Raw genomic sequence first — 23831 nt, forward strand, 5'->3', positions numbered from 1 at the left:
CAGCCACCCGGCCCATGCAGGTTCGCATTGGATTCGGACAGTCAGTAAAGAAACAACAGAGCCAAAAACTGGTGGGCCAGTCTTTAATTCTAGCTTGCACCCGGCGGGCAAGTAAAAAACACACACTGGGCTCCAAAACCCATTCACATTCAGTGCTCACAAAGCCACTGACTTATCCGAGTTTCCTAGAATCAAAGGTTTCTAGCTCATTAGCCTTATTCTCCTCAGTTCCCCATCTCCTTCCTTATCCCAGATACAAACTGCACAAACTGGCATCTCACTTAGCACTCCGCCATCTTGGCTCTGTCTCCTGGCCACATGGCCTCTTTCTGCTCTCTGCTCTGCTCCCTCTGCTCTCTTATGCTAATCATCCCAGGAACCAAGAGGGCAAGCTCTCATTCTGCCCCCATTTTATAGTGTAGATTCCAAACCTTTAATCCAATATACAAAATAGGGAAGTCTCTAATACAAAGACACTTCTCTGAGGCATGATTGGATTGTACCGCCCCACATCAAAACGGGTGGGAAAGGCTTAATCCCAAAACCAAGCACCAGGCTACAAGGATTCTACCTGCCCATAGAGACACACATTAATATCACCTGGGCAACGGCCTCACGTGGGTAGCGCCATTTTTAACAAAGTGAGCATAATACATTTTATCTGCCCAACATAGTGTCTTATTGTTGCAACGAATAAAATGTTTCTTTTATTTACGATATTGTTTTCTTCCATTTATTTTTGTCCTCCTTTTCATTGTAAAAGAGTTGGTCACCTTACTGATCAGAATGACCCAAGTGAGCTTGGGAGTCCTTTTGGTGTTTTATATACATCCCCAATGTCTGATGCACAATTTCCTGTTTGTGCAAGACACAAATGAAACATGGGATGGTTTTGTGAGTTGAAAGTTCAACATTCATTCAGCAAACATTTAGTAAGTTCCTACGGCGTGCCAGACTGGAAAGGCGAGCAGTAGTAACCAGATCCCCAAGGATGCAGGGGTGCTGTACAGCCCAGAGACGAACACCCCTAATACCCTTATTCTATGCACAGCGTTTCCTTCGGGACTGACCTGGGCACTACAGCAAGCCTGGATTCGGGTTTTATGAACGCTGACACTGAATGACATGCTATCTGCTCTTGGGAGCCGTCCAAGCCGCAGCGTGAACTCTCCCTAAGTGTCCTTTCCCCAGGGCTTGGCAGACGCCGCCAACTTTCCCCATCCTAAACTACGCTGGGCTACCAGCTCGGAGGGACAGCGCAGTCGGGCCCAGGTCAGGTCCCCGGGGGTGACCTCGCTGCGCCCTCGGGTAGAGAGTGCTGCCGACCGCCTCCGGGTAGAGCGTGCCTCGCCTTAAGGTGGGGCATGCAGCCTTCGGGGACTGGGCGTAGGGCCTCCGAGTGCGGGGCTTGATGTTTCCAAGGGCGGGCAGGCACGAGGCGCCCGGGGGCTGGGCTGTCCGGGCACCGGCTGCGCCCCGGGGCTCCGGCAGGCGGAGCATGCGTGTTCCGCAGGCCCGGCGCAGCGGCTCCGGGGCGGGGCTCTCAGGGGCGCGGTGGGCAGCGGCGGGTGCACGCAAGCGGTCAGGCAGCCCGGGCTCTGCGCCTGCGCCTGGGCTTTGCCTTGGCGAGGCCTGCGCGGGCCTGCTCAGCCCGCCCGCCTCGTACGCGCCACTCGCGCCGTCCCCGGGAGGGGGAAGGGGTGGCGGGACGGCCCGGGCGGGGCGGGGCAGGTGGGGCCGCCGGGCGGGACAGGGCGGCCGCGCCCGCCGCTGGGAACCCCGGATCCCGCTGCCGCGCGCGCTGGCGACTCCTGTCCTTTGGGCCGAGGGTGTGAGGCCTCCGGGCGGGCCCCATGGAGGCCATCGGCCAGGACAGCTGCGGAGAAGGGGACGCGGCGCGGGGCGCCGAGGGGTGGCCCGCACCCGAGGCAAGGGTGCACTTCCGTGTGACGAGGTTCATCATGGAGGCAGGTAACCGTGGCCGGGAAGAGAGCGAGCCCTGCGCAGACGGGACGTGGAGGCCAGGGCTGCGGTGCTGCACTTTCACCGAGGCGGCCATGGCCCGCCTTTGGAGGACCGAGTCTGCGGGCCGCGGCCAGCGTTGCGGGGGCCCCGCTTCCTGGAAGAGGGGACCTACGCGACGCGGAGCTGGCAGCGTCTGGGCGGAGGGAAGAGACCGGGCCTGAAACGGGCCTCTGCCTTTCCACCACTCCTTGTGTACTAGGCTTTGATCTGTGAGGCAGACACGGTCATCGCCGTTTCACCATCCGGCGCACAGGTCCAAAGAGAAGACACGGAAAGGAACTGGCCCCCAGCTAGAAGGTGGCCAAGTCGGGGCGCCCGCAGCTCGGTTGTGTACTGTGCCTTTTTCCACACCCGTCTCCCAGTATACGGGGACACTGTATGGCACTTAGTCTCACGGAGCCTTTTGGAGCACGCGCTTGGTGAGGCTCGTGACAAACCTTGTTGGACAGGTCCTGTCACACCGAGGACCCAGGGAGCATCTGGCGTTCTGGACCCTGCCCGGGCTTCCACAGTGGTTTGGGGCGCCCCTGGTCCCAAGGCAGGCAATGTAACCAAGTTGCAATTCCTGTAGAAACATTGTTTATTTGTCAAGATTATCTCAATCACCTGGCAGATGGTTACTCTCTCTCTCTTTGTTACTTTGTTTGCACTTCAAGGGAAAGAGGGTTGAATAGACCTGCTTTCAAGTTAAAGTGGGCAGAGAGTTTGTGGAAATGATGCAGGGCCATAATATTTCTAAGAAGAGTTGCAAAGTGTATCAGGAAGGATGGCAGTGTCCTCTAGAATGCTCCCCCCCATCCATCTGCTCAGAGGGTCTGAAGCATGCTGCCCTTTGAGAGTTTGCTGTATAAAACAAGACTTGGTGGGAGATGACATGCAGCAATACCACCTTTTTGACATCTCTGGGAATGAGGGGTCCCATGTAGGAACTGTTGATGTAACTGAAATTTAAATCTTGAAATGCTAAAAGCTCTTTTAGCATTTCACTTTTGAGTGACTTCTTTATAAAATTTATTTTATATGCCTTTGCCTTCAGTGTGAGGCTGAATACTGTCCTCTAGAAAAGTCCCCATTCTTAGCTCTGGAACCTGTGATCATTATCTTATGTAGAAAAAGAGATTTGACAGACAGATTTAAGCATCTTGCTGTAGGGCAGTGGTCCCCAACCCCCGGGCCGCGAACTGGTACCGGTCCATGGGCCATTTGGTACCGGTCCGCAAAGAAAGAATAAATAACTGACATTATTTCCGTTTTATTTATATTTAAGTCTGAACAATGTTTTATTTTTAAAAAATGACCAGATTCCCTCTGTTACATCCGTCTAAGACTCACTCTTGATGCTTGTCTCGTAAGTTCAACAATTATATTTAAAAATACCACAGTTTTTACGCCGGTCGCATAATTTTATTTTGTGCATTTATCCGTCCCACCCTAAAGGCTGGTCCATGAAAATGTTTTCTGACATTAAACCGGTCCATAGCCCAAAAAAAGATTAGGACCACTGCTGTAGGGGAACTATCCTAGATTACCTGGTCCTGATATAATCCCATCTGTCCTCAGAGGGGCAAGGAGAAGGGGCAAGAAGGCCATGTGATGATGGAAGCAGAGTTAGAAGATGCTGCGCTACTGGCTTTGAAGATAGAGGAAGGGGCCATGAGCTGCGGACGGCAAGTCTCTTTAGAAGTTAGAAAGGGCAAGGAAGCAAGATTCTCCCCTGGAGCCTCCAGAAAGAGCCCGTCCTGTCAAGTGCCTTGAGCTTAGCCCCCTAAAACTCATTTTGGATTTCTGACCACTAGGATTATGATAGAAAAAAAAATGTGTGTTGTTTTAAGCCACTGAGTTTGTGGTAATTTGTTTTTGTTTTGTTTTTTAGAGGGAGAGAGAGAGAAGGAGGAGAGAGATGAGAAGCATCAACTCGTAGTTGCTTCACTTTAGTTGTTCATTGATTGCTTCTCATATGTGCCTTGACAGGAGGGGGCGGTGCTCAAGCCAAGCCCCTTGCACAAGCCAGCGACCTTAGGATCATGTTGATGATCCTGCACTCAAATCGGCGATCCCCGCACTCAAGCCGTCGATCTCAGGGTTTTGAACCAGGGACCTCAGCGTTCCAGGTCGATGTTCTATCCACTGCGCCATCTCCGGTCAGGCGTTTGTGGTAATTTGTTAATGTAACCCTAGGGAACTAATACACCTTCTTAGACAGAAGATGTTGAAGGTGATCTTAATGACTGTTGGTTGTTCTCCACCTTCTTTCAGTTTACTGGGTGTCACTTAACCTTCTCTTGTTAATCCTGGTCATTGTGAATTTGTTTTGGTTCTGTGACCCATTGCAGTGATTTCCTTAGGAACTATTTAGGAGTGGAGTGGACTTTATGGGCCTTAATCCCTAAATCAAATGTCTGTGCTCTAGTTTTTGAATTCTGTTCCATTTTCAGTGTCCTTCTTCTTCCCTGGGGCCTGGCTGTGGCTTTTCTTTTGCTCTGCCTACAGTTGCCTTTAGCAGGCGCTCTGCTTGCCTTTTCTAACCTGCAGACTAGGAAACCAGTGCTGAGTATAATCTCTAACTGTAACCTCAGGACTAATAACCTCAGGATTTGGAATATCTATTTAATGCTCAGAGGCCTTTTTTCACTCCTGTCATTTTGGCAGGATTTTGGCTAGGTAAACTGAGGGAGTGGTGGTGATCGCTAGTTACATTCTTGCTAAGGGGGAAACTGACACACAACAGTGTGTGGTCCTTTCCAAGATGTTGTGCGGAAGCTGAGGTGCCAGGTGCTAGCTGAGCAGTAGTCTAAAGCAGTCCACAGAGCGGCCCACCACAGATTTTGTGCCAGTCTGTGAAAGAGTTAACCACCCTGCTATTGTATGAAGGTTATAGACCCAGTGATCTTTAGTCTAATTTGCTTATGCTCAGGGTGATTTCTGCCCTAGAGGTCCCTGAAAGAATTGTCCGATTTTCACCAGTCTCCAAGTGTAAAAAGGTTGAAAACCACTGGCCTAAAGCCTGGTTCACCTAGTGTGGTCTGCAGGTAATGTAGCCTGGGTGTGACCTGGGGGCTTGGTGGAAGAGCAGAATATGCAGAGCTACTGAAGCACTCGAGCACAAGCCCAGGGGCTTGTTGCCTATGCTATTGTGAGAAGGCTGCTCTAACCCCCTCAGGTAGAGGGCTGTGGAAGACCCAGTGTTCACTGCTGGCTAGGCTCCAAGCTCTTAATCTCGTTTGAGCAGGAATGTGTACCCTTAGGGCCCAATCCAGCAGCTTCCTTCACACTCTAGGAGGAGGTGGGTGCTGAGTTATCTTTTGTCTACTTTCTCTTGGTAGGTGTCAAGCTAGGGATGCAGTCCATTCCCATTGCCACTGCCTGTACCATTTACCATAAGTTCTTCTGCGAAATCAACCTGGATGAATATGACCCCTACTTAGTTGCCATGTCTTCCCTTTACTTGGCTGGTAAAGTGGAAGAGCAGCACCTGCGTACTCGTGACATCATCAATGTATCCAACAGGTAAGAGCTTCCAGGGCCAGGCATTTGGGATGACTTCCTGCTGTCTACCCGAATGGGAAGAAGGAGACGGGTCCCACTGTGCCCTGCCTTCCAGGTGCCAGCAGACAAGCTTAGAAGGAAGCACCTGGGTGACCTTGAACCAGGGCTGGAAGCACTAGCAGCAACGGGGGAAACGAGCCTGGTGTCAGAAGCCTGGACCGGGGACGTCTGTGGGAAAGAAGCTTAGACCAGATTCCGGGAAGCGTCAAGGGCCAGATGCAGGGGGGAGGGGGTGGGTATGAAGTCAAATCCCTGGTGTCACATTTAGGGGGGTTATGGCTAGAGTAGAGGGGGCTTGGAGAGGTGTGTTGAAAAAGATTCATCTGGAGCAAGGGTCCCCAAACTTTTTACACAGGGGGCCAGTTCACTGTCCCTCAGACCATTGGAGGGCCAGACTAAAAAAAACTATGAACAAATCCCTATGCACACTGCACGTATCTTATTTTAAAGTAAAAAAACAAAACAGGAACAAATACAATATTTAAAGTAAAGAACAAGTAAATTTAAATCAATAAACTGACCAGTATTTCAATGGGAACTACGGGCCTGCTTTTGGCTAATGAGCTGGTCAATGTCCGGTTCCATATTTGTCACTGCTAGATGTAACAAGTGATGTGACGTGCTTCCGGAGCCGTGAGGCGTGCATCCCACGTCACTGGAAGTAGTACTGTATGTGAGCGATGCCATGCTTTGCATCTCTCACTGACCACCAATGAAAGAGGTGCCCCTTCCGGAAGTGCGGCGGGGGCCGGATAAATGGCCTCAGGGGGCCGCATGTGGCCCGCGGGCCGTAGTTTGGGGACCCCTGATCTGGAGTTTTAGACAAGACAGATTGAACCATTTGAGTTCTGTGAGTCCCACAGGTCACCCCATCCACAGGGTGTGGACCCAGCTGGGCAATTATCTTATTTAGATGGTGAGAGAAACCCAGTCACAGTTGCTAAGGAGCATATCTGGCCAGGTGTGGGCAAAGTGGTCAGTGGGCAGCACCCCAGGGTCCAAGCAACTGTGTTACTATTGGAGAAGGATGTGGGGGTGCAGCCAGCCTGGCAGGCTGTGTTGAGGCCCACAGGGCCCAGAGAAAGTGATTTACGGAAAGTTACTGACTAGCGGTGCATCATACCCTTTCTAGGAACTCTAATCATTAGGAAAGAAAACTATTTGGTGCTATTTCTCTTTTAATAAACAGGTAAGAGAGAAAGCACTCCCTTCCCCTAAAAGCATGACAGGTTTATGGTGTACCTCAAAGGACTAAGAGAAAAACAAGAGAGGAAGTGAGAGAGGGTGGCTGGAGTCCACTCATAATTGCTAGGCCCTCAGCAGGGAGAACTGACAGAAGGCGAAATTGTCTGGATCGCTAATTAGACATGAGGCCCCAGGTGAGATTCTGTGGGAATTAGAAATTGGGTGAGGAGCTAGAAAGGATGAGTCAGAGGCAGAGAGGTTTTTTTTAAATTTATTTTTATTTTTTTATTTTTTTAATGGGGCGACATCAATAAATCAGGATACATATATTCAAAGATAACATGTCCAGGTTATCTTGTAATTCAATTATGTTGCATACCCATCACCCAAAGTCAGATTGTCCTCTGTCACCTTCTATCTAGTTTTCTTTGTAGGCAGAGAGTTTTGATTCCTTGAGTGTGAATCCTATACTCATACAGGTTGGTGATCCTGCTAGGTGAGTGTTGTGGACATATATGGTGTAAATGAGGACAGAATGATCTGGAAAGAAAGACAGTTTGGGCAATAGAAAGCTGAAATGCATTTACTCTTCTGAAGACGTCATCCCTATAATATGTTTAAAACCTTCTGTGTCCAGCGGGAGAGCCTTGGGCATTGTCCTCCCAGGTATTGAAGACTGTCCCTGATGCCAGGCTGACTGTTAACAGGAAGCACAGCTGCCTTGGCCTGCTCGAGCTTCCAGTTTCACTGGAGCAGTTGCAAAGAGGCCATCTTTACACTTGACGGCTTGCTGAGTGCTAGAGGACAGTCCATCGGGGCTCAGAGGAGAAGCTGGCCTCTTTCTTCCATTGTTACTGTTTTCGTCCGGTACACTAGAAATACAGATGAAGAATGCTTTATAAAAACCTAAGTAGAATGACGCTATGTTTATCGGATGGCAGGAGGACGTTGAAGTTTATATCTGGACAGCATGTGACCTCGGGGTTCCTCAGGGCCACTTCCCTGGCTGCCGTAAGCATCGCCGTTTCTCCCTGCAGGTACTTTCACCCGGGCAGTGAGCCCCTGGAGCTGGACTCGCACTTCTGGATGCTCCGGGACAGCATTGTGCAGTGTGAGCTCCTCGTGCTGAGGGTGCTGCGTTTCCAAGTCTCCTTTCAGCATCCACACAAGGTATGAACCGCTTTGTTCTTTATACCAAAAACACACCCAGCTGACCCTTGAGAGCGTGTAGGGGATGTAAGAAGAGAGGGTCACAGCTGGGCAGTCGCTAGGGCTCCCGATGGCACAGTTACTGGCTCAGGTGGCCTCTTCGGTCCCACCTGTGGACCTGTCTCAGGTTCTGTCTTTCTACCTGCTCAGCTGTGACCACAAGCCAGGATTCATGCGACCCTCTAAAGCCCTTGCAGATCCTGTGACTTACTTAAATGGTGTGCTCAGTGAGCCATGGGGAAGCACAGCTGGTTTTGTGACCTGCCCAAGTCCCTGTCCCCGAGAGTTGCTGCTCTGTCTCAGAGCTCACATCCAGTTCAGTTTTGCTTAGAATTAGAAACCCGTGAGTAAAGACGGGTCACTCCAGTTAAGTAACACACTTTTGACTGTTAGGAACACTAGGTCCCAACAGAGGAGCTGTTTCAAACAGCATCAAAAGGAATACATTAAACCCTTAAGGCTCTTGGAGGTTGTGGCCTGCAAAGGGGGGGTGGGGGGGATGAGGCTCTGTGCCAGGGTTTTGTTTCTTTTTAATTGAATTTTTATTGAGGTAATTGTAGATTTACAAGCAGTGGGAGGAAATAACACAGACATCCTATTTAAGATAGAGGCTTTGCCCAGTCTCCCTGAATGGAAATATTTTGTAAAATTAACACAATATACAATATAGCAGCTGGGGTGTAGGTACTGCTGCAGTGCCCTATTTTCTGGTGTTACTTGGTCATTACTTGTACTCTGCTAGTGCTATACAATATACTTTTATGGTTTATGTATCATATACCCACCCCACCCCCAGTTAGTTACAAAATAAGTCCATCACCACAGGGGTACCTTATACTGTCCTTTTTCTAATCTCACCCCTCCTTTCCAAACCACTGACCTACCCCTGGAAACCCTGGCAGCAATTTTGAAAGTTGTGTTTTTCTGGCGCCGGCTTGATTCAGGGGCAAGGCAGGAGGGCCCCGGCTCTGTGGGGCAGTCACAGAGCACAGGCTGGGGAAGAACAGCATCTACTGGCAGTGGGACCCAGCGTGACCGGCAAGCCGTGGCCTTTCCCTTCCATTGGGGTCAGGGCAGGCATAGAGTGGTGGGAGGCGTGCTAGAGCTCCATGCGTGCGTGTTCACACCTGTCGAGTGGGCCTACTTGGAGGTTCAGGCAAAGCAGCTGTGTTCCCAGAGTGGGAGCTGACAGATAGCTGAGCTGGAAGGTCATTTATGAAGAGTTTACAGCCATTGGCACTGTTGCAAAAACGTAGTCACCTGTCTCTAGTTCTCCTGAAAGTTGGCGTCCTGTCACTGGTTGGCCCCTAGCCTCAGGCTGGGCACATGGGTGGCACGTTCTGTTTGAGTGGGCAGAGTTCTGTTCTGTTTGAGTGGGCAGAGTGGTCGCTGATGGTGGCTGGAGCAGAGCCATGTGATGGAGAGGGATATCTGTGGGTGGCCATCAAGAGTGGCCCGGGAAGGTTTCAGGAGCTGGGCCCGGAGGACAAGAGTGGGTGGGCCCGTGGAGACTGGGGCAGAAGTGGAGAGGGTTTCAGACAGAGGGAGCAGCCAGCACCAGGGCTCTGAGTTGGAGTGCACCTGGTGCGATCAAACACAGCGGGAGGGCGGGGTGTGGGTGATGAGGCCAAGAGGGAGGCTGGGCTTGGATGCCAGTGGAAGGCACTGGGGCTTTTTCCTAAGCGATACCGGGCACCACTGGAGGGTTTGAGCAGGAGGTGGCTCGATTTGATCTGTGTTTTATATACATTGAGACAGCTTATGGAAGAGTGGCTAGCGGGCAGAGGAACCACGGTGCCTCACAGTGAGGAGGCAAATGATTGGGGGCCAGAGCCCCGAAAGCCAACTGGCTGACTGGCGTGTCTTTGCAGTACCTGCTCCACTACCTGATTTCCCTCAAGAACTGGCTGAATCGTTACAGCTGGCAGCGGACCCCCATCTCCGTCACTGCCTGGGCCCTGCTGCGGGACAGCTACCACGGGGGGCTGTGCCTCCGGTTCCGGGCTCAGCACATAGCTGTGGCAGTGCTCCACCTGGCCCTGCAGGTCTATGGGGTCGAGGTGCCTGCAGAGGCCGAGGCCGAGAAGCCATGGTGGCAGGTGAGGTGACTGCTTAGTGCACTGGCATGTGTCCCCCTTTTCTTTGCGTAAGGACTTTCAGAAGTTTCTGTATCTAGGTGTTCATGTCTCTTTGTAGTAATTCTCCATAAGAAAGAGGTGGACTACTTGGGAATATGGAAGCTTGAAAATACCCTATCATTTCTAAGTCTAAGGCAGGGAGTCTCCCCTTGGCACTGTAGTGGGGCATCCTGGGCACTGTAGGATATTGAGCAGCATCAGTGGCCTCCACCCACTCAAAGCCAGGGGCATCCTCCCCACTAGTCTCATGACAACCAAAAATGTCTCTAGATATTGCCAAGTGTCCCAGGGTGGGGGTCGCTCCCAATTGAGAACCACTGAGCTCAGCCAAGCACTTTTATTGAATTGAGTGGGAGATTGTCATAGATCAGATGTTAATAAACCTGGCTTCATATCAGAAGTACAGAAAGTGCTCTAAAAAGATGGCTGGCTGGATGATAGCTAGTTAGCTAGATGATAGAGATAGATAGGTGATAGATAGATAGATCGATAGATAGGTGATTAGATAGATAAGTAGATGATAGATAGATAGATGGATAGATTAGATAGATGATAAATATAGATAGATGGTAGAAAGGTATAGTAGATAGTGAGACAGATAGATGACAGATAGATGGATGTATGCAGGATTAGATAAGATAGATGATAGGTGGAAAGAGAGATGAGATTGATGATTGATAGATTCCCCTGTCTCCCCCAAACTGACACAATCCAGAGAGCAGATGATAGAGAGTGAGCTGAAATCTGTTCTTGGGAAGGGCTGTGCTCAAGGACTTCTGCGATCCTGTCAGATTTTCCCTGACTAGTCCTATTGTTCCAAAATGGAATTTTGAGTTTATTTTCTGTTTTTTCTTTCCCATACTTGAAGCTTGCTGTTCCTTTCTTCATAGCACCTCATTGTCTGGCCTTGTCCTAGAATGAGGTGCTATGTTAGCAGAACTTGAAGTAGCTGAAGGTCTCTACTTTTTGTGCATCACCCCTCCTCCACAAACCCACAAGTGGTGAGAAATCTTCTAAATGTGTCTTATTTCCCTGAAGGAAGTGTGCCTCGTGGGTGCCATCCTGGGCCTGCTCCTTGCTCCCCCTCCCCTCCTGCAGCTCTTGGCTTAAATGGTGCCTCCCCCTTTCCTTACACTACCTCCCCTGGTCTGCTTGCCCTTCGTGGGAGACCACAGCTTTTCCTCCTCTTTGCTGGCATTTATTGTCTGTTGAATCCCCCCCCACTTGCTAGACTGTAAGTGACCAGGGGTCTTGTCTGCTTTATCAACTGCCCTGTGTGCCTAGACCTTGCAGGTGCTCACATGCCTGAACAAATGCATCCATAGGTTGATCTTGGGCCAGATGCACCCCCACAGCGGCATGGGGGTGAGAGGGCGTCTGTGTGGGCAGGAAGGATTGCTCCAGGCTGAGGCTTCTCAGGGGGTTCTACAGCATGTGCCTGCAGTGTCCCTGATCTGTTGAAATCGGGGAGGGAGGGCAGAGGTGCTGCCACTTTATGGCACTGCTTTCTGAGGACATCTGGTGGGCATGGAGGCCCCAGTCCCTCAGCTGCTTGGATCTGCAATGTCGTCACTGGTTTCCCATTGTTCCTGCTGCCTCCCTTCTGTGTCTGCCTGTCTGCGCTCCTTTCTGTTCTCTTTCTCCTGAACTTCACTGGGCGCCACTCACTGTACTGCCTCTGCTTCACACTCTCAGTCCGGTCCTCACGAGGGAATAGCGCCAGGAAGTAGCACCCCATGAGCCTGTTTTCTGAGTATCACAGACTTAACTAGTAATTGTTACACTGGGAAGAAGTGGCTCCTTTGGGGATGGTCCATTCATGTCTGCTTAGCAGACCTGTTCTGGATGGCTCCGTGCCATGCGCACTGTGAGCGTCCAGAATCGGGCACCCTTTGGACTTGTGAACTGTGAGGGCCAGCTCCCAGTGATGGCGTACCTGCCCAGCCCGGAACACTTAGGTCCGATTTGTAAAACGCATTTCCTGCTCAGTGCTCTCTGCTGCCACTTTTTGCAGCAACCACCTCTGTGTTGTCACTTGTCTGCTGTGGGCTGGGGTTCCGCCGTGCTGGCCAGGAGAGTTAGCAAAGCTTGACGCGCTTCCCTGCCAGAACCTTGCCTGCACTCGAACGTGCTAGTGGCAGCAGGCCCTTGTGCTCAGCCCTGGCAAAGCTCCGGGTCCATGAGGCACCACCTCTACATCAGTCGTATGTGTAGCATGTGTCCGAGTTTCCCTCTCGTTAAGGCTGAATACTGTGCGTGGTCTGGATAGACCACACTGGGTTCGTTCAGCCCTCCTGGAGGGCCGCTGGGGCTGCCTCCAGCTTTTGGCCCTGGACTGCCTTTTAATAGTCACTTCTTGGCTTGAGGTCTCCAGGAGCACACAGGTAGTGGACCCTGACAAGCAAGCTTGTATTTCTGAAGTATTTGTTTTCCACCGAGTCCAGGGTGAGATGGCCAAGCTTCCTGAACCGGGGTTCGGGGTTTTCAGGTCACTGTTGCCCACCTGAGGTGGTAGCCAGTGTAGGAGTGGGACTCAGGTCCAGTTTTTGTCCTGGCTCAGCCCAAGGCCTGATGCTCATGGCACCTTGGTTCCCTGGGCAGCAACCACCTGGCCCGGGGCGCCACAGTATCCAACCAAGGGCTCTTTGTTTTGCTTTTTACTTCCCATGTCATCAGGCGTCCCTAAGAACACCGTTAGGCTTGATGCTTGGCTGGCAGGACTCACAGAACTCAGAAAAGCCTTTACACTTGTGGCCATGGTTGTTAATGGTTAACACAGTGGAAAGCTACAGGTTAAAATTGACAAAAACAAAAGGCGCATACTTGAGACCAGGCGCAAGCTTCCGGGTCCTGGCCAGTGGAGTAGTGCGGACAAGCACAGTTTCTCCCAGCAATGACGTGTGACAACCTGCACAGAGTGCTGCCACTGGGGACGCTCCCCTCAGCAGAGGTGTCTAGGGATGTCACTGGGGCTCGGTCCTATAGGCCTGGAGTGCCCACGAGGCTGACCTCCGTCTCTCAGCCTCCAGCTCCTGGAGGTCAAGCTCATATGTTCGGCCCAAGCCCCCATCAGAAAGCACTCTGTCAGCAGACTACCCGGCAGGGCCCTCGGCCCAGGCAAACCGAAACCTTCTCTTTAGGCAGGACAGCCAAGGACCTAGAGGTCCCCTCCCAGGAGCCAGGCAAGGACCAGACCTTCCTTGGGAATTGGAGGGTTAGCACTGAGCTGCACACCACTTTTGGTTTGGGCCCCTGGGAACTTATCTTACAATTTTGCGAACCTCTCGGGCACAGTCAAGAGGATGTCTGGTCCAGACTATAGAGCAGGTCCCGGTGTTCCCCAGGGCCCAGCCTAGTTTGAGGTGGGGTCCAGGTAATCTAGTCTGCTTATTTCTAGAAATGGATAGCCACCCCTGACTCTCCCAAGAGCCCAGAGACACCTGACCTGAGAGAGCCTGGACAAGGGCTGGGGGGAGGCAGGAGCCCGTGGTCTCGGCCCTGCTCTAGTACCAACTCCCTGTGCAGCCTAGGACAAGTTCCCTTTCCTCTGGGTCAGATATTCACCCAGCCTCTTCTGTCTGGAATGTTCTCTGCTTTGTGATCAACCTTGGCAGGCAGGAATCGAACCGCCTTTGCAGAGAGCCATTTCCAATAGTGAAGTCCTCGTGCCATTCCCCCTGTGCAATGTGACTCTGCGCTTCGTGGCAGGAGCCTTGTTTAACACAGAGGGAGTCTAATCAGAGCCTGTTTTCCTTCTCCTTTCTAGGTGTTTAGTGACGACCTTACCAAGCCAATCATTGATAACATTGTGTCTGATCTCATTCAGATTTATACCATGGACACAGAGATCCCCTAAGGCCCTGGTCCAGGCCTGCCCAAAGAGAAGCCTGGGACGCTCGGTTGCCAGGGGACGGCGCCACCACATCGCTGTGACGGCCAGTCCCCAGAGGACTGGCTGGGAGGACTGGTTTTGTGCTGCTGGAGACGGGCTGGTGAAGGCGATGACATGCTGCCACTTTGATTCTCATGCTTTGACTGTCCCCGGCAGCGCAGCGGCAGCCGTGGTCCAGATGGTGACGGAGCTGAACCTGCAGGGCAGGAGTGTGCTGTGTGGGCCGGCTCTAAGGCGTCCGTGTCTGCTTGTGTCCTTTGAGAGGCTGTAGACTACAGTTCCGGTTTGGAATCATGAGAAGGAAAATCAAAGACTAGATGGAACTGTACCCCTGGGGATTTTTTAAAGGCCAGATTTATAGAAAGTATGAATGTATAACATAGATGAAATTTTATTTTGTATAATAAAAGATGATACAAATCAACAAAGACACCTTGTCTTTACTTTGTAGCCAGTGCTGCCCTGGGCTGTTTATGGGTGCTGTCCAGATTCGATTTCTCCTCGTTTCTTTGTTTGTTTGTTTGTTTAATTTTAAAATTTTATTTAGCCTGACCCGCGGTGGCGCAGTGGATAAAGCATCGACCTGGAACTGATGACATGGAACAAAGCTGAGGTCGGCAGTTCAAATCCCTGGGCTTGCCTGATCAAGGCACCTATGGGAGATGATGCTTCCTGCTCCTCCACGCCCTCCCTTTTCTCTCTCCTCTCTCTAAAATGAATAAATAAAATCTAAAAAAAAATTTATTTAGAAAATTAACTTTAATACAGTGACATTGATCAATAAAAGTACATAAGTTTCAGGTAAACATTTCTACCATTTGAACTGTTGATTATGTTGTATAGCCATCACCCCAAGTCAAATCATTTTCTGTCACCTTATATTTGTCCCTCTTTACACCTTTCTCCCACCCCCTCCCTATCCTCCTTCCCCTGGTAACCCCTTCACTTTTATCTATGTCCATGAGTCTCAGTTTTATATCCCACCTATGTGTGAAATCATACAGCTCTTAGCTTTTTCTGATTTACTTATTTCGCTCAGTATAATGTTCTCAAAGTACATCCATGTTGTTGTATGTAAATTGGAATATGTCATCATTTCTTATGGCTGAGTAGTATTCCATTGTATATATGTACCACATCTTCTTTATCCAGTCCTCTATCAAGGGAGACTTTGGTTGTTTCCATGTCTTGGCCACTGTGAACAATGCTGCCATGAACATGGGGGTGCATGTGTCTTTATGTACCAATGTGTTTGAGTTTTGGGGGTAGATACCCAGTAGAGGGATTGCTGGGTCAAATGTTAGTTCTATTCTTAATTTTTTGAGGAACCACCATATTTTCTTCCATAATGCTTGTACTACTTTACATTCCCACCAACAGTGAATGATGGTTCCTTTTTCTCCACAGCCTCTTCAACACTTGTTATTCCCTGTCTTGTTGATAATAGTCAATCTAACAGGTATGAGGTGGCATCTCATTGTAGTTTTGATTTGTACTTCTCTAGTAGCTAGTGAAGATGAGCATCTTTTCATATATCTGTTGGCCATTGTTATGTCTTCTTGGGAGAAATGTCCTTTCAGGTCCTTTCCCCATTTTTTAATTGGATTGCTTGCTTGTTTGTTGCTGAGCTTTGTGAGTTCTTTATGTATTTTGGAAATTAACCCCTTATTGGAACCATTATTTGCAAATATCCCCCATTTAGTTGGCTGCCTATTGATTTTGTTCTCAGTTTCTTTTGCTGTGCAGAAGCTTTTTAGTTTGATATAGTCCCATTCATTTATTGTTGCCTTTACTTCCCTTGCCTGTGGGGTCAAATTCAAAAATTGTTCTCTATAGCCAAGGTCCATGAGCTTAGTACCTGTTTTCTTCTATCTAATTTATTGTTTTGGATCTTATATTTAGGTCTTTGATCCATTTTGAATTAATTTTTGTGCAGGGGGACAAACTGTATTTGAGTTTTATTCTTTTGCATGTGGCTTTCCAATTTTGCCAGCACCATTTATTGAAGAGGCTTTCTTTTCTCCATTGTGTGTTTTTGGCTCCTTTGTCAAAGATTGTTTGTCCACATATATGTAATTTTATTTCTGGGCTCTCGATTCTGTTCCATTGGTCTGTATGTCTGTTTTTCTGCTGCTACCATGCTGTTTTGATTATCATGGCTCTGTAGTATAATTTGAGGTCAGGTAGTGTGATACCTCCAGCTTCATTCTTTTTCCTCAGAACTGCTTTGGTTATTTAGGGTTTTTTGTGGTCCCATACAAACCTGGTAATATTTTGTTCTATTTCTTAAAAAAAAATGACATTGGGATTTTGATGGGGATTGCCTTAAATTTGTGTATTGCTTTGGGTAATATGGCCATTTTAACTATATTGATTCTTCCAATCCATGAACATGGAGTATTTTTCCATTTCATTGTGTCTTTTTCAATTTTTTCAGTAATGTTTGTAGTTTTCAGTATATAGATCTTTCATATCCTTTGTTAAGTTTATTCCTAGGTATTTTATTTGTTGTTGTGCAATTGTAAAAGAAATTTTTAGTTCATTTTCCAATGTTTCATCATTGGTGTATAGGAAAGCAGTGGACTTTTGTATATTGATTTTGTATCCTGCCACTTAACTGTATTGGTTTATTGGTTTTAATAGTTTTTTAGTGGAGTCTTTGGGATTTTGTATGTACAGGATCATGTCATCTGCAAAAACTGATACCTTTACTTCTTTCCTGATATAGATGCCTTTTATTTCTTTCTCTTGCCTGACTGCTCTGGCTAAAACTTCCACAACTATGTTGAATAAGAGTGGAGAGAGTGGGCAACCTTGTCTTGTTCCTGATTTTAGAGGAAAATCCTTCATTTTTTTTTTACCATTTAGTATGATATTAGCTGATGGTTTGTCATATGTATATGACCTTTATTATGTTGAGGTACTTTTCTTCTATTCTGATTTTATTAAGTGTTTTTTTGTTTTTTTGTTTGTTTGTTTTTTGCATTTTTTCTGAAGCTGGAAACAGGGAGAGACAGTCAGACAGACTCCCGCATGCGCCCAACCGGGATCCACCCGGCACGCCCACCAGGGGCGACGCTCTGCCCACCAGGGGGCGATGCTCTGCCCATCCTGGGCGTCGCCATGTTGCGACCAGAGCCACTCTAGTGCCTGAGGCATAGGCCACAGAGCTATCCCCAGCGCCCGGGCCATCTCTGCTCCAATGGAGCCTCGGCTGCGGGAGGGGAATAGAGAGACAGAGAGGAAAGCGCGGCGGAGGGGTGGAGAAGCAAATGGGCACTTCTCCTGTGTGCCCTGGCCGGGAATCGAACCCGGGTCCTCCGCACGCTAGGCCGACGCTCTACCGCTGAGCCAACCGGCCAGGGCTTATTAAGTGTTTTAAACATAAGGGGTGTTGTACCTTATCGAATGTCTTTTGGCATCTATTGATAGGATCATATGGTTTTTGTTCTTTGTTTTGTTGATATGGTATATTATGTTGATTGATTTTCGTATGTTGAACTGTCCTTGTGCTCCTGGAATGAATCCCATTTAATCGTGATGTATTATTTTTTTAATGTGTTGTTGTATTCAATTTGCTAGAATTTTGTTTAGGATATTTGCATCTGTATTCATTAGAGATATTGGTCTGTAGTTTTCTTTTTTTGTGTTGTCCTTGCCGAGTTTAGGTATGAGGGTTATGTTGGCCTCATAAAATGTGTTGAGGGGTATTGCTTCTATTTTTTGGAAGACTTTGAGAAGGACAGGTACTGAATCTTTGAATGTTTGGTAGAATTCAGTAGTGTAACCATCTGGTCCTGGACTTTTGTTTTGGGGGAGGTTTTTGATAGTTGTTTTAATTTCATCCCTGCTTATAGGTCTATTTAGGTTTTTCACTTCTTTGTAACTCAGTCTAGGAAGATTGTATAGTTCTAGGAATGTATCCATTTCCTCTAGGTTGTTGAATTGGGTGCCATATAATCTTTTATAATATTCTATTATGATCCTTTCTCTTTTTTGTGTGTGACAGAGACAGAGAGAGAGACAGAGAGAGGGACCAATAGGGACAGACAGACAGGAAGAGAGAGACAGATGAGAAGGATCAATTCTTCATTGTGGCACCTTAGTTGTTTATTGACTGCTTTCTTATATGTGCCTTGACTGGGAGGCTAAAGCAGATCAAGTGACCCCTCGCTCAAGCCAGCAACCTTGGGTTCAAACTGGTGAGCTATGCTCAAACCAGATGAGCCCATGCTTAAGCTGGTGACCTCGGGGTTTCAAGCCTGGGTCCTCTGTGTCACAGTCCAATGCTCTATCCACTGTGCCACCACCTGGTCAGGCTGCTATGATCATTTCTATTTCTATGATGTCTGTGGTAATATTTTCTCTTTCATTTCATATTTTGTTTATATGAGTCCTTCCTCTTTTTTTGTTTGTGAGTCTAGCCAGTGGTTTGTCAATTTTATTGATCTTTTCAAAGAACCAGCTCTTTGTTGTATTAAACTTTCTATAGATTTTGTTCTCTATTTCATTTAATTCTGCTCTAATTTTTATTATTTCCTTTCTTTTGCTGACTTTGGGTTGCCTTTGTTCTTCTTTTTCTTGTTCTTTAAGGTGTGATGTTAGGTTGTTTACTTGGGATCTCTCTTGTTTCTTGATATAAGCCTGTAATGATATAAACTTTCCTCCTATTACTCCTTTTGCTGCATCCCAGCAATTTTGATATGTCATGTTGTCATTTTCATTTGTCTGTATATATCTTTTGTCTCTGCTTTTATTTCTTCTGTGACCCAGTAATTTTTTAGAAGTATGTTGTATAATTTCCACGTTTTTGTGAATCTCTTTACTTCTTTTTTATAGTTGAATTCTAATTTCAAAGCCTTGTGATCAGAAAATTTTAATCTTCTTGAATTTGTTGATGTTAGTTTTAGGGCCCAACATATGGTCTATTCTTGAGAATGTTTCATGCCCACTAGAGAAGACTGTATAATCTGATGTTTGGGGATGAAATGTCCTATAATAATCTATTATGTCCATTTGGACCAGAGTATCTTTTTTTTTTTTTTTTTGTATTTTTCCGAATTTGGAAATGGGGAGGCAGTCAGACAGATTCCCACATGCACCTGACCGGGATCCACCCGGCATGCCCAGCAGGGGGCGATGTTCCATCCATCTTGGGGCATTGCTCTGCCACAATCAGAGCCATTCTAGCACATGAGGCAGAGGCCACAGAGCCATCCCCAGCGCCTGGGCAAACCTTGCTCCAATGGAGCCCTGGCTGCGAGAGAGGAAGAGAGAGACAGAGAGGAAGGAGAGGGGGAGGGGTGGAGAAGCAGATGGGCATTTCTCCTGTGTGCCCTGGCCAGGAATCGAACCCAGGACTCCTGCATGCCAGGCCAACGCTCTACCACTGAGCCAACCGGCCAGGGCCATGGACCAGAGTATCTTATAAGGCTGATATTTCTTTGTTGATTTTCTGTTTAGATGATCTATCTAAAGCCGTCAGTGGTGTGTTGAAATCTCCAAGTATGATCATGTTTTTGTCTGCTTCTGTTTTTAGATCAGTTAGTAGATGTCTTATATATTTTGGTGCTCCCTGGTTCAGTGCATATATATTAAGAAGTGTTATTTCTTCTTGGTACAATGTTCCCTTTATCATTATGAAATGTCCATCTGTCTCTGGTTACCTTTGTTGTCTTGAAGTCAGCATTGTCAGATATAAGCATGGCTACACCTGCTTTTCATTGGATATTATTTGCTTGGAGAATCATTTTCCAACCTTTCACTTTGAATCTACTTTTGTCCTTGTAGCTTAGATGTGTCTCTTGAGGGCAGCCTATTGTTAGGTTTTGCTTTTTGATCCAATCTGCTATTCTGTGCCTCTTTATTGGTGAGTTCAGTCCATTTATATTTAGGGTAATTATTGAGGATTTCTTATAGCCATTTTATGTTTTGTTTTCTTATAGCTCTGTGTCTTGTTTGGTCCTTCTCTTTGTGGTTTCTGTCAGTTGTTTTTGTTTGGTGGTATTCCATACTTCTTCCCTCTGTTTCTTCTTTTTTTAAGCTGTGTACTTCAGTAGTGGCTTTTTCATAGGTGGTTACTATTAGGTTATTTAGAGAAAAATGTTTATATATACAAGAGTTTTTTGTCTTATGAGTGCTTCTGCACTCCATCCTCCTTTGCTACTGCAGATCCTTATCCTCTCCCCTTTTATGTTACTGTTGTCACAGATTATCCTTGTTTTTATTGTGGCTTTGTTGGAGCTTTTACTTGTAGTTTTTGTTTTGTTCTTTGTATCTGGTTGAAGAACCCCCTTGAGTATTTCCTGCAGTGGGGGCTTTCTGGTGATAAATTCTCTCAGCTTCTGTATGTCTGTAAAAGTTTTTATTTATCCTTCATATTTGAAGGGTAATTTTGATGGACATATATTCTTGGCTGGCAATTCCTCTCTTTAGTACTTTGAATGTTTGAGTTCACTCTCTTCTGGCTTGTAGAGTTTCTGCTGAGAAGTCTGATGATAACCTAATGGGCCTTCCTTTATATGTTATGTTCTTTTTTTTCCCTAGCTGCCTTGAGGATTCTTTCTTTGTCATTGATTTTTGACAATTTTATTACAGTGTGCCTTGGAGTAGGCCTGTTTGGGTTGAGATAACTGCATTCTGTTTGCTTCTTGGATTTGAGGCTCTTTCCATAGGCTTGGGAAATTCTCATCAATTACATATTTGTTTGAATAGGTTCTCCATTCCCTTCTTCCTCTCTTCTTCTGATATACCCATTAGTCTTATATTGCTCTTTCTGATAGAGTCAGACAATTCTTGTAGAGCTCTCAGTTTTGTTTTGTTTTTAGTTTGTTAATCTCTCTCTTTTCTCTGTAGCATCTCTAGTTGCCTGTCTTTGTCACTGATTCTTTCCTCTATCTGGCCTGTTCTGTTAGCTAAACTTGCTACCCCAGTCTTCAATTTATGGATTGAGTTCTTCATCTCTGTTTTAAAAGTTTCAGACACCTTATTGAGATATTTGTTTTACTGACCTGTGGTGGCACAAGCGTTGACCTGGAAATGCTGAGGTCACCAGTTCGAAGCCTGGTCAAGGCACATATGGGAATTGATGCTTCCAGCTCCTCCCCTTCTGTCTCTCCTCTCTCTCTCTCTCTCTCTCTCTCTATCTCTCCCTCTCCTCTCTAAAATGAATAAATAAAAATTAAAAAATAGAGATATTTGTTTTGTTCACTAATATGTCTTCTGAGCTCATTAAGTTGTTTATTGATGAAAACATCTCATTGAGTATTTTCAGAACTTCAATTTTTAATTTTGTATCATTTAACTCCAAGGTTTTCATGTGATTGAGATTTTTTTTCTGAAGATTTTAAAATTTTCTTTCTGAAATATGTCTCTGTCTTGTGTAGTCATTGTATTCTAGTTCTTCTTCCTTTATGGCATTTGAGAGTGGTATTGTTAAGAACCCTAACAAAAGAAAGCAACTAAAAAAATAAAAAACCCCTATTCACTCCAGGTTTGTCTCCTCTCCTCTCCAAAGCCCACTGTGAATATGTTTTATCTTCTGCCCTTCCCTTCACCCCGTTCCGCTGTTAGTCCATTTGGTGCATTAATTTTTTCAGGCACACCTGTGAGCCCAGCTGGTGTTCCTTCATTGCATTATAGTTGTTCAATTTGTTGAAATTTCAAGAGGAGAGATCAGGAGTGTCTTTAATGCTGCCATTACTCTCCAATTTTCCCTTAAATGCTCTGCTTTTCAGATGTGATTTGATTTCCCCTTTTGCTCCTGATATGTTCCTGTGGCAGGTCCTCCATCATTTCCTGAGGGCATGATGGCACAGTGTGAGCCCATGTCATGTTGGTGTCTTCTTTTTTAAAAAAATTTATTTATTTATTTTTAACAGAGTCAGAGAGAGGGATAGACAGGGACAGACAGACAGGAATGGAGAGATGAGAAGCATCAATCATTAGTTTTTCGTTGCGCATTGCGACACCTTAGTTGTTCATTGATTGCTTTCTCATATGTGCCTTGACCGTGGGTCTTCAGCAGACCGAGTAACCCCTTGCTTGAGCCAGCAACCTTGGGTCCAAGTTGGTGAGTTTTGCTCAAACCAGATGAGCCCACGTTCAAGCTGTCAACCTCAGGGTCTTGAACCTGGGTCCTCGGCATCCCAGTCTGATGCTCTATCCACTGCGCCACCACCTGGTCAGGCTGTTGGTGTCTTCTAAAGGAGCCTATGTGTTATCACTCCTACACTGGGATGTTTGCAGGCCTTGGCAATCATCTGCTTGGCGAGTGAGCATAAATTTTGGAAAGGAAGGTTAGATATTATTATTTGGATTCAAAAAACGCAAATATGATCAAAATGTAAGTACGAAGTAATAAATTTTTAATGTTGAGATACTGATTCTAGATGGAGTGTCTAGAGAATCTCAGAGCTGTGGCACCCCCTCCCCCAACTCCCACTCAAAAAGCACTCCTTCATGAAGGACTATTCTTGGGTGCATTAAAGAAACAGACCAGCCTGGTTTGTTCTCCCTGGAAATCCTCACTGGGCTCAACATACATTGGTGGGACCATCCTGTCAACAGACAATAACACAGGTTCTGGGAGACTGTTCCAGGTACTTTGTTTCATTTAAGAGGTTGTTACCAGGAGAGTGTGGGCTGTGGACACTGGCTGCCATGCTTAATGGCATCCCCTGGTGTGGAGGATGGCTGGAATGCCTGGAGTACTCAGCCCTGGTTGGGGGCACAAGGACGGGTCACACTTCTTGACATGTCACTCAGTGGGGCTTGCTTGAGTTTATAAAGTGATTGTGTTATTTATCTTCAGGGTGAGGGATTCAAGCAAGTGTCCCCTTTTCCCACTGTGTCCTTTCTACATCTGTATACCCAACTTAATTGGGAGCCCTTTGAGGCCAGGGTTGGCACCTAGGCTCAAGACCCAGGGCTGGGACTCTGAGCCTAGAGGGTAGTGGGTGAGGCACCCAGTCCACAGGCCTCTGAGGACAACTTCAGTGCTCTTGCCGATCCTTTCTGCCTTCTGCTGTTTAAAAAACACCTTGCACCTGACCTGTGGTGGCGCAGTGGATAAAGCGTCGACCTGGAAATGCTGAGGTCGCCGGTTCGAAACCCTGGGCTTGCCTGGTCAAGGCACATATGGGAGTTGATGCTTCCAGCTCCTCCCCCCTTCTCTCTCTCTGTCTCTCTCTCTCTCCCTCTCTCTCTCCTTTCTAAAAATGAATAAAGAAAAAAACCCACCTTGCCTCTATCATGCCATTCTTCCCCACAAACCGGGCACAGGCACCCCTGACCCTCTGTTCCCCAGGCCTTGCCTGTACTCTGTTGACAGGGCACTGTCCTTGCTGTCCTTGGCCAGTGCTTACTTTGATTTGAATGGAATGAAAAGAAGCTTTCACTTTTGGATTCTTTGTTCAAGATCACAAGCTCCTACAGAAGCTTCCATTTCTTTGGCTCTCCTCAGGCTCAGCCTCCAGCGAGGCGGCTGGCCCCCATGGCCTTGATGAGAGGCCATGCTTTCAGCTCTCAGAAGGCAGAATCCCCTGCTCTGGACAAGAGAGCTCTCCAACTACACCTGTTCCAGTTCATCCTCTCCCCACACCCTGTCCCAGGACAGACCACACGGGGGGGGGGGGGGTCGGAAAAAGCTCCCTAAGGATTTAAGGACCATCCCCACCCCCCACTGGTAGCTACCACACTGAACCAGCAAAGCACAGTCTGGAAAGCTCTAGGTGACAGGGGCTAATGCAGTCACTGTGGAGATTCTGTGGGTCTAGGTTTCCTTCTGATTACTAGATGCCAGGCGAGTGGCTCTCTATGGGACTCAGTTTCCCACT

General features: G+C 47.4%; 1 protein-coding gene across 7 annotated transcripts; it reads left to right on the forward strand.

Annotated features, from left to right (window-relative positions):
* Positions 1 to 1281: 1281 nt before the first annotated feature.
* Positions 1282 to 14414, forward strand: CCNQ (cyclin Q). 7 transcript variants are annotated; one of them, XM_066249490.1, is made up of 6 exons: positions 1829 to 2444; positions 3997 to 4180; positions 5349 to 5532; positions 7794 to 7926; positions 9837 to 10064; positions 13870 to 14414. In XM_066249490.1, exons 2-6 carry the CDS (start codon positions 4141 to 4143, stop codon positions 13957 to 13959), a joined length of 675 nt encoding a protein of 224 aa, XP_066105587.1. In that variant the 5' UTR covers positions 1829 to 2444; positions 3997 to 4140; the 3' UTR covers positions 13960 to 14414. The 7 variants fall into 7 exon arrangements, with proteins under 7 accessions (XP_066105592.1, XP_066105585.1, XP_066105586.1 ...); XM_066249495.1 differs by lacking the exons at positions 1829 to 2444; positions 3997 to 4180 and adding an exon at positions 1282 to 1357; XM_066249488.1 differs by lacking the exon at positions 3997 to 4180 and having other exon boundaries at positions 1712 to 1971.
* The last annotated feature ends 9417 nt before the right edge of the window (positions 14415 to 23831 follow it).

This window comes from Saccopteryx bilineata, chromosome X (assembly GCF_036850765.1).
Source record: "Saccopteryx bilineata isolate mSacBil1 chromosome X, mSacBil1_pri_phased_curated, whole genome shotgun sequence".
NCBI classification, from domain to species: Eukaryota; Metazoa; Chordata; class Mammalia; order Chiroptera; family Emballonuridae; genus Saccopteryx; species Saccopteryx bilineata.